The sequence below is a fragment of the Lycium barbarum genome, chromosome 2, assembly GCF_019175385.1.
Source record: "Lycium barbarum isolate Lr01 chromosome 2, ASM1917538v2, whole genome shotgun sequence".
NCBI classification, from domain to species: Eukaryota; Viridiplantae; Streptophyta; class Magnoliopsida; order Solanales; family Solanaceae; genus Lycium; species Lycium barbarum.
The window spans coordinates 137,860,632-137,875,095 of record NC_083338.1 but is presented as its reverse complement, the minus strand read 5'-3'; the positions used below and the strand labels follow the sequence as shown (position 1 = coordinate 137,875,095).

The 14,464-nt window shown below is 31.7% G+C and overlaps 1 protein-coding gene across 1 annotated transcript; it reads right to left on the bottom strand.

Annotated features, from left to right (window-relative positions):
* Window positions 1–8,856: 8,856 nt before the first annotated feature.
* On the bottom strand, window positions 8,857–11,318 carry LOC132627515 (transcription factor MYB93-like). Its single transcript, XM_060342897.1, has 3 exons — window positions 11,142–11,318; window positions 10,849–10,978; window positions 8,857–9,887 (listed from the first exon to the last, which is right to left on the bottom strand). The coding sequence occupies exons 1-3, from the start codon at window positions 11,272–11,274 to the stop codon at window positions 9,131–9,133; spliced, it is 1,020 nt and encodes a 339-aa protein (XP_060198880.1). The 5' UTR covers window positions 11,275–11,318; the 3' UTR covers window positions 8,857–9,130.
* Between the last annotated feature and the right edge of the window lie 3,146 nt (window positions 11,319–14,464).

Here is a 14,464-nt window from a genome sequence, read left to right as displayed (position 1 = left end):
AGCTATAATATTATATTTTTACAACTTATAGCTACCCACTTTTCTACCAATTAACTTACTACTCCCCACACCCCTATTTTTTAGCTGCACACTTTCTCTCTCCCCCCTTTTCCTAAATATACACGTTTCTAACTCCCCATCTCCCCTAATTTCGTGCTTTTCAAATCAGTTTCTGATTTGTTTCACTTCCTTTTTTTACTCTGTATTAACTGCTCATTAATTTCAACCTTTTACCCCCAAAATTCAATTCTATTTCCTAAAATATGTAAGATTCTCTATTATTTTTGCGTTTTAAACGACGAATATATATATTTAAATTCATCTGTTGAAATATCGAATTCAAGTTGAATTCATAATTGAGGTAATAACGTTTTCACTGCAACTTTTTTTTTTTAATTTTTCTGAAATTTTGAAAAATGTAGTCAAAATATATGAAAAATATATCTGAAATATAATCAACAGAAACCAGAATAAGTAATATTGAACATATTAATCAAAATATAATTAAAAAATATAGCTAAAATATAGTCATAATTGAGGTAGCAACGTTTTCACTGCAACTTTTTTTTTTTTTATGAAATTTTTCTAAATATAATCAAAATATATGAAAAATATATCTTAAATATAGTCAACAGAAACCAGAATAAGTAATATTGAACATAATAATCAAAATACAATTAAAAATATATCCAAAATATATATGAAAAATAACTAAAAAGTTCAAAAAAATATAAAAAATAAAAAAGTTGCAATTACACGGTGAAACGTGTAATTCAATTGAACAAATCAAGCTTTGCATGATTTATGGAACATTAAAAAGAGATTTTTTTAGTTATATTTTGGGAAAAAATATGAATAGAGTTTTTGAATTCAAATTTTATGTGAATGATTAGATGTTGAATGAGATATGTGATTAGATATGGAAGAGAATAAAATTTGCGTGATTTATGGAACATTAAAAACAGATTTCTGTTTAGTTTGATTTTTTTTTCCCCTTAATAGAGACATTATTTGCTCAACAGTTCCGTGTATTTAGTCTATATTTTGGCTATATTTATGCGACGCGTCCAGAACCTAAATATAGGAAAAACCAGCTACGAATTGTAAATAATGAACTTATAGTTATAACTTGATAAAAGCAGCTAAAAGATAGCTATTTATGAAAATTTTACTACTTTTGAAATAGCTGATTTGAGTTGGCCTAAATTGACCCTTCAATCATTATAATATGAGGTCATTGGCACATGCTCCTATTTTGTATTTGTCTTTAATTTTGCCTCTCATGACAGATAATTTTTTTGCCGGATAAGTTCAATTGCTAAAGAATTAAAGAACTTATGTCTCACTAGGTATAAGTTCAATCGCTAAAGAACAAAAATTAAAGACCAGCCCATTTGAAGGACAATTCGTGCAACTTCTTCAATCTTAAGTGGTTCAACGTGTCATATTTTTATAGATTAATTTTAGCACTTTTTTTCACATGGAAGGAGATAACCCTACCATTATTCATGGAGGAGACTTTGGAAGGCAAAAATCCAACAACTCCTGACTTTGGCATATCCCTTGTCTTCCAATTTTTCCCCCTAATTTAGCTCGCAGCATTTGTGCTTCGCAGATACATGCTAGCTTATTTCTGTATATACTCTCAAATGCGTCTTTAAAGGTAAAGCATTAAAGGACAAAAAATTCAGCATATTCCTGTCAACATCGAGCAAAGGTCCACACATAAAATAAAAAGGACAAATAATTATTATTTTTAAACGCTCACGAAGTAGGAGTAGTTATTTTTTCCATTTACAGCAATATATGAATTGTACGGTTTGCATTTCTATTATGGTTACTTTCTGTAAACATATAGAGCCAGTTTGGCTTAGCTTATAAGTTCTTTTTTGAGTGTTTGACTGATCAGTTTATAAATTATTTTGTGTTTAAAATAAGTTAAAAAAATAAGTTAAAAAAATAAGTTGTAAGTTGGTCCGTTTAGTTTAACTTAAAAAAAACAGCTTATAAGCTAAAAAACCAATCCAAACAGGCTCATAGTATGAGATAAGAAGGTTACTTTCTCAATTTGGGGGATCATTTGATTTGTCATATCCAGTTTCTTCATTTGTAGTGTCTAAAGTTTTTTAATGATCAAGTTTTTTTCCTATGATTCCAGATTCAATTAATTTAAGAAATATTCGCTGCTATATTTTTTCACACAGCACCATCATAAGTTAGCTAAATTCAAGTATTATTATCCTATTTTCTTGGTTATATAGGCTATTAGGTGTCAAATGGATATGCTGAGTTTAATTTGGAAAGTTTAAAATATGATCAATCAACTCGTTTTAGGTTGATTTTGAATGGATCAAGATGGAGTAGAGAATAAGACTCCAGGTTATAGCCTAATCAGATCAACTCTAACCAAATTTTAATTTCTTTTATTATACTTTTCTAATTTATTTTAGTTATCAAGCAAACTAAAAAAAAACCTTTATACTAATATTTTAACAAGTTTTCTCGTAGAAATGGCAACAGCTAGCCACTTTTAGGACTGTTTTTGTTGTATATCCTATTTGACCAAACTTATTTTTTTTTCAAAAGTGTTTATTTTTTTCAATAAGTGTTTATTTTAAAAAAGTAACGCGTTTGGCCAAGCTTTTGGGAGAAAATAAGTACTTCTGGGGAGTAGCAGAAGTAGCTTTTCAGAAGCTTAAAAAAATAGCTTATGCCCTAAAGCACTTTTTTGAAAAGCACTTTTGAGAAAAATACACTTAGATCACTTTTTAAAAGCTTAGTCAAACATTAATTGCTGCTAAAATGTGCTTTTTTTAAATTAATTGGCCAAACACATTATTTTTTGCAAAAAGTATATTTTTGAAAAACACATTTCAAAATAAGCTGATTTTAGAAGTTTGGACAAACAGAATAGCAGTAATATAACCGGTGTTTGCAAATTATTTATTGTTTATTAGTCACAATTTAAAGCAGATAGATAGTGCTTCTTCTTTTTCTCCACTTCCTCGAACTTCAGATCAATGCATTGTGTCCTGAAATTCATGTTTTTCAGTTCAAAATTTCAGGACATTGTATTTGTATGTTCAGTTTTTTCAATTCAAGCTTCAGTTTCAGATTTATTTAGTGTCCTGAAGTTCAATTGTTTTAGTTCGAAACTTTAGGAGTTTTTGGTTTTTGGTTCAAAGCTTCAAAACTATCTCCTTATGTTTAATTTTTCAGTTTGAAACTTCCACACACTATGTCCTTAAGTACAATTTTTAGTTTGAAACTTTACGACACTCTGTCTTTAAGTTCAACTTTTTAATTCAAGACTTCTGGACACTGTATTCTCAATTAAGTTTAGTTTTTTCTATTCAACGCTTCATACAGTCATGTCCATAAGTTCAATATTTTTAATTCAAACTTCAGGCTTGTGTCCTGGTGTTCAATTGTTGTTGTTCAACTTCATGAGGCCGTCAGGCATAAGAAAGAATTATAAGGAGAATAAGAAAAAAAAAACGTAGTAGTAGTGGCCAACTTGTTATATTTTTATTTATGATTTGGTGATTAAACCAATGCATATGTTCATGAAATTGTGTCTTTTAGTAAGGATTCCACAGTTCAAACTACAGGACTCTGTGTCCTTATGTTTGAACTGTGTAGTCCAAACTTCACTTGGTACTACTGTAAGAATAAGGTGACGTAAATAGCCTATATGATTTAAGAGCCATACTTTATTGCAAGATGTCAATTCCTGTTAATGTAAATATTAAGAAGAAGGCATTTATAGAAGAAGGGAGAATAAACAAGAAGAAAACAATAAAAACGGACGATATCCTTTTTGAAGTGTTGGCTAAACTTTAAATCATTTTTGAACTTGGTAAAACTTAAACATCTACCCAAAAATGACACTGGTGCACTTTCTGTCTTGGGTTAATTTGTGCCACATATTTATCCAAATAAGCATAATTTTTAGATGAGCTGACTTGACTGGTAACCAAATTGATCAACTAAGCCAACTTGCCAAGACTTTATGAATCTGCGCCTCGTATTTTTATAGGTTAATTTTTTCATTTCTAAAATTTATAATACTTTTTATAAGAGCCTTTTTTAGAAATGCATATACTAAATCTAGGGGATCCATAGCCGGGGATTTCGCTCAGCAATTTAATTCGGAGGAAAGAGGGTCCTGTCCTGTCCTGTCGAAGGAATAGGAGAACCTCACAAACAAGTCAACAAGTAAAAAAGAAGGCCAAAAGGTCCTAAATTTATCCTTAGATTCCTCATTTACCATTTAAATTGACCCTTATTTCAATTGACACCTAAATTAGTATACATTTGAATCCATTTAGCACCTTTTGATAATCAATAAAAAAATATAAAATGTGTTGGATACACACGCGATGACATGGCAAAAAAGACCAATTAAACAATGACATGTTGCAAAAGCGTTAAAAAATTATTAAAAAAGAAACTTAAGTAAAAAAAAAATATTGTAAACTAAAAGGCCAAAGTCAGCCGCTACCACCTCCGTCCGGTCACCACCTCCATCTGACCACCGAAAAAAAATCCATTATTTTCCTCCACCCGTCATTGCCCATCCTTTCTCCATCACCGATTTTCCTCCTCATCTCCATCTTTATCTTCTTCCTCTTTTCACAAAAATAAAATCACCATTTTTTCTCCACCCATAAACCACCCTGTGACCACCTCCGTCACACCACCGACGTTCCACCCCATCACCACCTTCATCTCCTCTACAAAACTGACCCCTCAACTACCCAGCCACCTCACCGCGCTGTTTTTCCGTCCAAACGTCACTGTTAAATACTCCACAAAACCAAAAACGAACCCCTTCTAAACCCCCCCCCCCCCCCCCAATCTCCACTGCCGTCCCCCGCCACCCCCATTTCTTCTTTTCTTCTTCTTCCTTACCAATTACCCACTGATACAAGGAGTAAGAAAAGGATGTTGTGATACAAATTAATGGATTCAATCTTTTAATTTTTTTAACAATTCAAGAACGATGGTGGCGTTTTCAAATCTGAAAATGGTGTGGTGGCAGCGGAGACGACAGAACTGGAAAACGATGGTGGTGAATCCGCGAAGGAGAAGAGTGGATGACGGCGGCAGCGGCGGGATTGGTGGTGGGTGGATGCTAGCAAAGAGAGATGAAGAAGAAGATATCATTTTTTTTAAAGGAAAATGCCTAATTAAATGCCTTCCACGCGCCTGACTTAAGTGTATCACACACATTGTGCCAAATAAGCAAAAAGTGTTTAAGTGGTTCAATTCAAGAGTCGTTTAGGTGTCAAATTGGAACAAGCATCAGTTTAGGTGACCACGAAAAATTTGAAGACAAGTTTAGGGGTTGCTTATGACTGGAAAAGGGCTAAGAATATTCCTGAGCTATACAAATAGATCAAATTTATCATCCGTTACATTTGATTCAAAAATGCCTTCGCCGTTATGTTTGACTTAAAAATGCCTTTGCTGTTACGGTTTTTGCTAAAAAATGCTCTTGCCATTACTTTTTTTTTACTCAGAAATGCTCTTCAACTAGTCTAATAACTCGAAAATCGGTATTTTGAAAACAATTAATTGAAGAAAGTTCTCATTGCACCAAAACAAGAGAAAATGAATTAGTTTTACCCGTGAACTATTTGAAATGGGGCAGTTTTTCCTACTAACATTTGGTCCTTTTCTCACTCTCCAAAGATTTTTATTTTTATTTTTTGTAATTTAATAAGTACATCTATTATTTTAAAAAAAAAAAAACATTATAATGAAAGTGATAGTTTCTTAATCTTGGCCAGCCAAGGATAGGTAACTTGAGAAAACATATAAGCTTATAATTTAACGACCTACATGAGTGCCCAATAATAATAATAATAACAACTATAACAATATTACAATTAATTAGTACATTGTGTATGTGTAATAACCAGTGCTATAAATCTCCTATCAAGTAGTTAGCAAAGGGTATTTCTTTTCTACGAAGAAATTGACTGCCAATGACTTTTAATTCACACAAACCATATTATTAAACGAAGTCTCAATTTACGACTAAGACTTTCTTCACACACTTGTCAATATCCCCATGGCTTCTGTACTTTTTTGGTTTTGCATTTGTGTTCGGTTTAATTTAATAATAAGATGTTTAATAACCTTGATTAATGTCAAGTAATTGTGGAGTCATAGTTGTCAAAGCAAAGGTAGAAATTTTAGATAGCGTTAGGTTTTTTTTCCTTAACCCCGTAATCTCTTATGCGTGGGGAAGAAAGAAGGGTTTTAAACCACCTAATCCTACCACATCTATCAGATTTTTTTCAAAGTTTCTTATGTCATGTAATCTTTCTTTATATTCATAAAAAAAGGACATATTATTAATTGAGGTGGCCCATATGATGGATATTGTGGAGGTTGCACTCATCAATGATCATGGAATATCAAATATGCAGTTGGTTAGGGTCTTAGGGCCCACCAGCGGGATCTACTTTGTAGTATGGATTCACACAAATTCAGTAATTATTTAATTATAATTTTAGTTATTACTATATATTAACTTGAAATTATTAAGAAACTCATACTTTCCTGATTAAATTGGGTTTGCAATTTCTTTTTATTTTTCTAGTAACAATATCTACCCATATGGTATATGGAGTTTAGGTCTGACCCTGATCGGTATATTTTTATTAGAAAAAAAAAACAGAGAGAAAAACTTGGAGGAGGATATAGCCTCCATATAAAAGTGAAGAGTGTTCTCATTTCACTCTTAAAAGTTCTTTTGAGCATGGCAAATAACTGCACTGGGCAATTGACCACAACCTTCTGGTCTAGAAATTATATATAGCGGCCATACGTAAGTGCAACATCAAGAAAGAGATGTGTTGTTCGTACGTGTGTTATTAATTGTACATGTTTCCAATCATCTATTGTAATCATCATAATCATAGGCCATCAAACTCTTCTATTGAAAAATTAGCAAAGAAGTTGTGCATTTAATTCTAAAGATTATATAAGGGTACACTGATAAACAGTCATTCCGTACAAACCATCAGCTTTCTGGTTTAAGGGCTTTCGGAGGAAAAATGGATTAAGCTATATATTATTTTATTTAAAAAGCTACATACAAGTACAATTTTCATAAAGCTATCAATTAATACTTAAATATAACTGAACATATCATATAAGTGACCTAACTGAGTATATATATATTTACACTATCCGTGTATAAAATATAAACTCAAGAAAAGGAAAAGCAAAAACGTGAAGAAAAAGATTTGGAGCAAGTATATAGTACTAGCAAATTTACTAGCTCAAAATTCAAATGGATAGTTTATTAAACATTTATAGCTAATTTTCTTGCCCTCGTTTTACAACAAACTTAACGGTGCGCTTAGGGCTGTACAAAGAAAACCGACAAATCACACCAAATCGATAATCCGAATCAAAACGAGAAAAAAATCCGACTAGTGATTTGGTTTGACTTGGTTTGGTATTGAAGAAAAAAAACCAACATAATTGGTTTACTTTGGTTTTAACTAAAAAAAAGTCAAACCAAACCAAACCAACCCGACAATACATATATACAATTTTTAAAAATATTTTATACATAATTTTTTTTATTTGTAATGCGATTTATAAATATTTCTTAAAGTTTTTCATAGTTTTTGTCTTTTAACATATTATTTTAAGTTTGGACTTAGAATTTTGAGTGGTTCAATAAGTTCTATATCCCATAGATGTTAGCAACTCAAATAAATTCAAACTAAAATCAAATCAATACTAATGCTAACAAAAATAAATGCAATTTTATCACTAGGAATGACAATAATGTTGGAATCTATTCTTTAGTTTTGCATTGGTTTAGATAGTGAAAATACATAACTTAATTTTATTTTATTTTTGTCAAGTAATTAATGGAGATGGGTACTTATTAGTCATACTTATTTTAGCTTGATTCGGTATTTTTAGATTATGATAATTCTCATTATGGCTCTTATTAATTAGCAATATTTATTTTGCTATTTCATTATTCTTTTTGTTGAATATTTTATTACATATTTTAAGAAAAACCTTAATTATATAGTTGTATCTTACTATGACTAAAGAAACATTTGAAGTAAAAAAGTTATATTTTTTATATGAAGACTTTTTGGAGAAAAACTCGAATAACCCGAAAAAATCAAGAAAACCCGAGATTAAAAAACCCAATTTATGTTGGTTTGATTTGGTTTATAGATTTTAAAACTCGATACAATGGTTTGATTTGATATTTGAAAAATCTAAACTAATCCTGTCCATATACCCCTAAGTGCGCTATTTCTTTTCGTAGAAATCAGCTATTACTTCTAACGGTAATTATCATTTCTTAGCTCAGCAATAGTCTTAACTGTTTTAAAAGAAGATTTGAACTACCCATGCTAAAGTATAGCTATCCATTCTAGAAATTTCACCTCCCTAAATGTGTTATATGCCCCTTCATAACATGCAAATAGATTAAGGAGAAGGACTAGTAAAAATACCCATTAATATTTTGTTTGGGATTGAGGTGCTGCATGCAAATTAAAGCGTTAATTTTCCTTCTCGGTCTTTACCCTCAATCTTTCATTTTCTTTTTCCTTAGCTTAAATTTTAACGTAGTTTCGATGATATGTATAGCCGATCTATATCAATACCACTAATTAACAAGGCTTCATTTCATGAATTCACCATGCAAGCATGCCAATGGATTATATAGCCATCTCGCTGCAACATTTATCACCAATAAAGTGCGAGCGAGAGCAGGCAAATAAAGAAAAACCCATACCTAGTTAAGCCTTTCTCTAAGCTTAAGAACATTCCGCGATTTACAAAAATATTATGGGGAAAGAGTTGTAAAATCAGAACAAGAAATTTACATTATATAACGAAGTATACAGCCAACACGGATTAAAAAAGATAGATACATACAAAAAAAAAAAAAACCGTAATGTACTAAACGCTGTGTGTGGATGTGTACATGTGGGAGCCCACTTAACAATCAATAATATTACAACTATAATGCCTCAATTCCAAGCAAATTGAGTCGTCTATATACTAATCCTCACTGTCTACATAGACTAATTAATGTACAAAAACTTCATCCTTGTTCCAAGCCTCGTAACTATCAAGAAATGTCATGCATGAAGTGTTCTTCGAAAAATAGCTCTGGCCAATATGAAGAAGTCCCTTGATCAGCAGCATTAGTGGAAGTGCTGCTTGAATCTCCTTGATTATTGCTTATTGAAATTTCAGTCAAAGGTGGCAAATGACTTGAAGAAAGTGGAGAAGCAAGAATATTATTCAATGGGCAACTTGGTGAATCATTAAAATGGTGATCATTAATATCACTTGTGTTATTATTATTCAAATGTGTTTGGAAATTGAAAGGGACTTCTTGTGTGTCTGGCAATTGCAAAGAATTAGTATCTTGATTGTGGAGTAGTTGAGAGCCAGAGTTTTCATTGGAGAAAAGTGTTTGATTTTCAAGATTGGATAAATTTAAAGAAGAGGTATTTCCTTTAACAGTATTTGCCAAATTAAATGCCCCAAGCTCTCCAAGATTATTGTAAAATTGAGTGTTTGAGATTGTAGGCGGTAGGGGATGATTATTCGAAGACTGGAATAGAAATTGTAAATATTGAAGCTTAGCTAACTGGGCAGCTTCTGATTGTAATCTAACAGCATGATCTTCAAGTGGATGATGCTGAAGTAAATTTGCCAAAGCTATTATATTGGGCAAGCTTGCAAATAAATCAGTTCTTGGCCTGTGAGTCATTGGATCATATCCCATTTGAATTAGCTTCTTCTTTAAATGTGTGTTCCAGAAATTCTTGATCTCATTGTCTGTTCTTCCGGGCAGGTGCGTCGCGATCGCAGACCATCTACGACCATAATATATATCACAAGATTATCAATATAAATTCTTACAAACAAGAAAAAGGTGGAAATTTAAAAACAAATGTGGTAACAATAACAATAGCTATGCCTCTCGAGTCAGCGATATGAATTCTCATTGTCCATATCACTCCATTTTTAACCTTATCTTAGTCAATGAGTATTATATAAAGAACAATAGAAAATAAAACAAAAGCATTAGAAGTTAATTCTTCTTTATAGGCGTTTGGCCATAGAAATAACATATTTTCACTTTATTTGGAATTTTTGAAGTTGGAGTTGAAGATAGAGTTGTGTTTGGTTATACTTTTTACAAAGAATATTTAATTGTTTGAATATACTTTTATTAAATAAAACATGAAATATGATTTATACCCCCTCCCCCCAATTTTTTTTTTTAAAATTGGCAAAAATACCCATCTTGATTAATCTACTTGAAACATACAACCATGTCTGCTCTAAAAAAGTAATATCTCATAAAGTCATAATGCATAATCACGTAATGTCATAAATTGAATCTCATATATTTTTTTAAGTACAAAAAAAAAAGTGGTTCACTAATTCAAATGTCATGATTAATTTACTTTTCACGCTTTTTATAATCTATGCAATAAATAGAAACTCAATTAAAAATATCCGGCTGACCCAAAACCCAAACCGATGAAACACTTGATTAAATTGGAATGAGGTAGAGTAAAATTTGAAAAATGAAATATAAAAAAGTGAAAACTGGTATTTTGAGGTGTTCTCCAAATTTCAAATACAACTTCAAGTTGTATTTGGAATTTTCATGGCCAAAAGCTGATTTTTAATAGTTTGAAAAAAAAATCCTCAAGAATAATTCTCATGGGCAAACGACTCATGATAAGAAAATATTCACAACATTATTCTCATGAAAAATGAAAGTAAATGTGATGAAGTGTAGAAATAATTAATTACTCCACGTACTTGTTTCCGAGGATGGAATGGAGATGAAGAATTGTTTGTTCTTCTTCTTCAGAGAATTTGCCTCTCTTGATATCAGGCCTCAAATAATTAGTCCATCTTAACCTGCAGCTCTTGCCACACCTATTAAGACCTATAGAATATGAACGCAATAAATGTTACTATCATTGTTGAAAAATAATCTATGATATAAACCAAGAAGTGGAAAAGAAGAGAGAAGAAGTGACAAAATGACCCCCCCCCCCCCCCCCCCCACACACACACACACACACACTTTTTTTGGAATAATATTAAACCTGCAAGTTTAGGAAGGGCTCTCCAACTGCCATGGCCATGTTTGTCAATATAATCAACAAGTTTTTGATCTTCTTCAGGAGTCCATGGTCCTTTTTTTAGGCCGTTTTCATCACGAGAAGGAGACCTGCCCATTTTGTGGGAACTAGAATTTTTCTGTATAATTACTTGCTGGTTAATGGTTTCTTCTTGTTGATGCTACCAAAGCCATGTTTGTAGTATTTATAGTACAATAATTGATCAGTCTAGTTTCTTGTACTCCTTCCGTCCCATAAAGATTGTCTTACTTTTGTTATTAGTTTGTTCCAAAAAGATTGACACATTTCTATATTTAGAAACAATTCAACTTTAGGAGTTACAACCACACAAATATCTAAGACTTGTTTTGGACCACACATTTCAAAAGTCTTCCTTTATTTCTTAAACTCGGTATTAAGTTAAACTAAGACAATCTTTTGGGACCAAGGGAAAAGTACTTAATTTAATCCATTTAACAAATTTGATTTGACAGTTTAGTTTTTTCCCTTTGTTTTTTTGTTCATATATAAACAAAAGTGGGATACATTAAGTGGACAAGGTACTCAAAATTCTTTGTTTTTTAAACATTATTCTAAGCTAGATATTAACTTGGTCAAAATTCTAAACAAGGGGTAGAGGAAACTGCCGACCACATGTATAGATTGTTCTACGAATACGTATTAATTATTAGCACAGTTCCAGGAGTTGAACTTTGTCGCTCCACATGGTTTTGAAATGTGGTTCTTGATCAGGTTACGACTTAATTAATCCATCCACGTATGTATGTATAGCTCCTTAAGGGTTCGTTTGGTTGGGAAACAAGTTATCCCAGGATTACTTATATATCTTGGGATTAGTTATCCACCGTCCCACCAGGATAAAATAACACTATAATATTTTGAGATAACTAATTCCGAGATTAGCTATACCGTGATTTTATCCCAACCAAATGTGAGGCAGACTCATCTCAAATTTAATTCCGTGATTATTTATCTCTTATCTCTCGTACCAAACGAACCCTAATTGTTTAGTTGCATTCTTGCTTTTGCAAGAACTTTCTGTTAAACACTTGTTTTTGTTAAGTTTTACTATTTTTTTTTCAATCTTAGACGACATTACTTGAATTGCATAAGTGGAAGCTAAAATTATTTATTCTTATTGCTAAAGGTTGGTCATAGAGATCGCGAACTTTTTTGCTTGAAGCCTTGTTTGTTATTAATTTTTAGTGTGTTTAATTTATGTTTCCTGCCAAGTTTTGTTCTAGTTGAAAGCAAAAAAAATCTTGATGAATAAAAAAGGAGATGTCCTCAGCAAGTTAAGAAGAATTCGACATAATTTATAATAAGAAACCGACATTTTATAGTAACATGAGTAGATTAAAATATCATATGTATTGATACTTCTCATCAGCTTTTGGTCATTCTTATTGTTTTACATTTTTATGACAACACAGTTGTGGTAATGTCTATCTTATATTTTGCTAATGGAAGTTGTGATAATCTCTTTTATTTGAATCTAAATTATTATATGAATTGGATTCGGTCGAATTTAATAAGCTCATCATTCACCAGTTTGCGCTTAAATTTATTCACGTCAAATCTCGTGTTACTCATCAAACACATAACTTAATAGTAGTACTTATATAATTTTATAAAGTTTATACTGTTTGACATGAAATACACGTGTCGAGACACTAATGTGTGCGCGCGCGTGCATATATATAAGGTCATTATTTAGTTGTTTATTCTTTATGTGATATTTTAATTAACATGTACACTTTCTATGTACATGCATACTTTTGTATAAGTAAAGCAGCCAAGAGCAGAGAGCTTAATTACTGGGTTCAGGCAATGTTGATAGATTTGGTAATGTCGAAACAGTACGTCTTGACTACATGTGGAAATAGGCAGTGTTGATAGATTTGGTAATGTTAAAACAGTACGTCTTGACTACATGTGAAAATCAGTACTGTAATTGCGTTCAATTTCTAGTGTTAATGTAAAAAAATTCTTACACGATACACACACACTAATTTACAATGAAATACGAGATAATTTACTTTGGTCCACCATGTTAAATACACTGACAATTTTTTATAATATCAGTGTACACAAATTAAATCCTAATTAAACTACCCTGAATAAACATGAACAGCTGATGTGTCATGTGATAATGGGACCAGGTGATTTGCTAGTCAAAAATGACACAGCCATGCAAATAGAGCTTTCAATATACTTGCGTCATTTGCTGGCGTGGCCTTTTTTTTTTTTTTTCCTTTTTTTAAAATCTTAAGCCATCATCAAGGGTTGTGAATCCTTGATGTGGAGTTCAGGCTTGACCTCTACCATATCTATTTCAATGCACAAAAAATTACATACTTAGAGGGGAATATGTACCAAAACCTCTAACCCGAAAGATTACATTGAGAGGCAAAAAGAGAGAAAGGAATTAAGCCTATAGAGTTCCCTTTCATATGAGAAAGATGTGAGAATCCTAACTTACAAAAAAAATGATTTTTTCATATCTTCTCCGCATAGAAGGGAGTTACTATTTGTATAGTTGGATTAAACCTTTAACCTCTCTAGGCAACTGAGAAGAAGTATAGAAGGTTTCCATCCACCAGATGATGCCAGTTTTGCAAAAAAAAAATCAGCCACTTGATTTGCTTGAGATTGCTTTAGTCAAAATTAATTTGTACAGAGCACTTTTTCTTAAACCCTTGTCCACTGACACATTTTCTATTTATCCCATTTTCTTATATTAATTCGTTTGAGTGCATACACACTCTTATGCTTAACTTGTTAAATGAAGCTTACTTGTACAGTAAGCTAACTTTTGATTTACGAAACATGAGAAAAATCTCTAACTAGGTTAGGACAACTTTTATCAACTGGTCCGACTTGAGTGGTCCATTCTAGGCCCAAATGCTTCCGTGTTAATAAAATTTGCTATGTGCAAAAAAAAAAAAAAAAAAAAAAAACACAAGAGGAGAATTTCATCTACAAGTAAATGACATTTTTTGGGTTTCCACCCGGTGCTCAAATCAATATAGGATTCCATCTAATTTGAATTTGTGCCACATAAGTCTTATTTAAGGGAGATTCGCTTTTTATCTGATTTTTTTTTTCATTCTGAGGACTCAAATCGAAACTTCCAACTAAAGGTAAAGGGATCTTATCCATCTATCTACAACCTTTAGTGGTATAAAAAGACTTATCAGTAGTATTATATAGGACAAAAAAGCAATAATATGGAATTCACTCAAGTTGGCATTTCCTTTTCCAAGCATACAACATAAGTTGTCGGA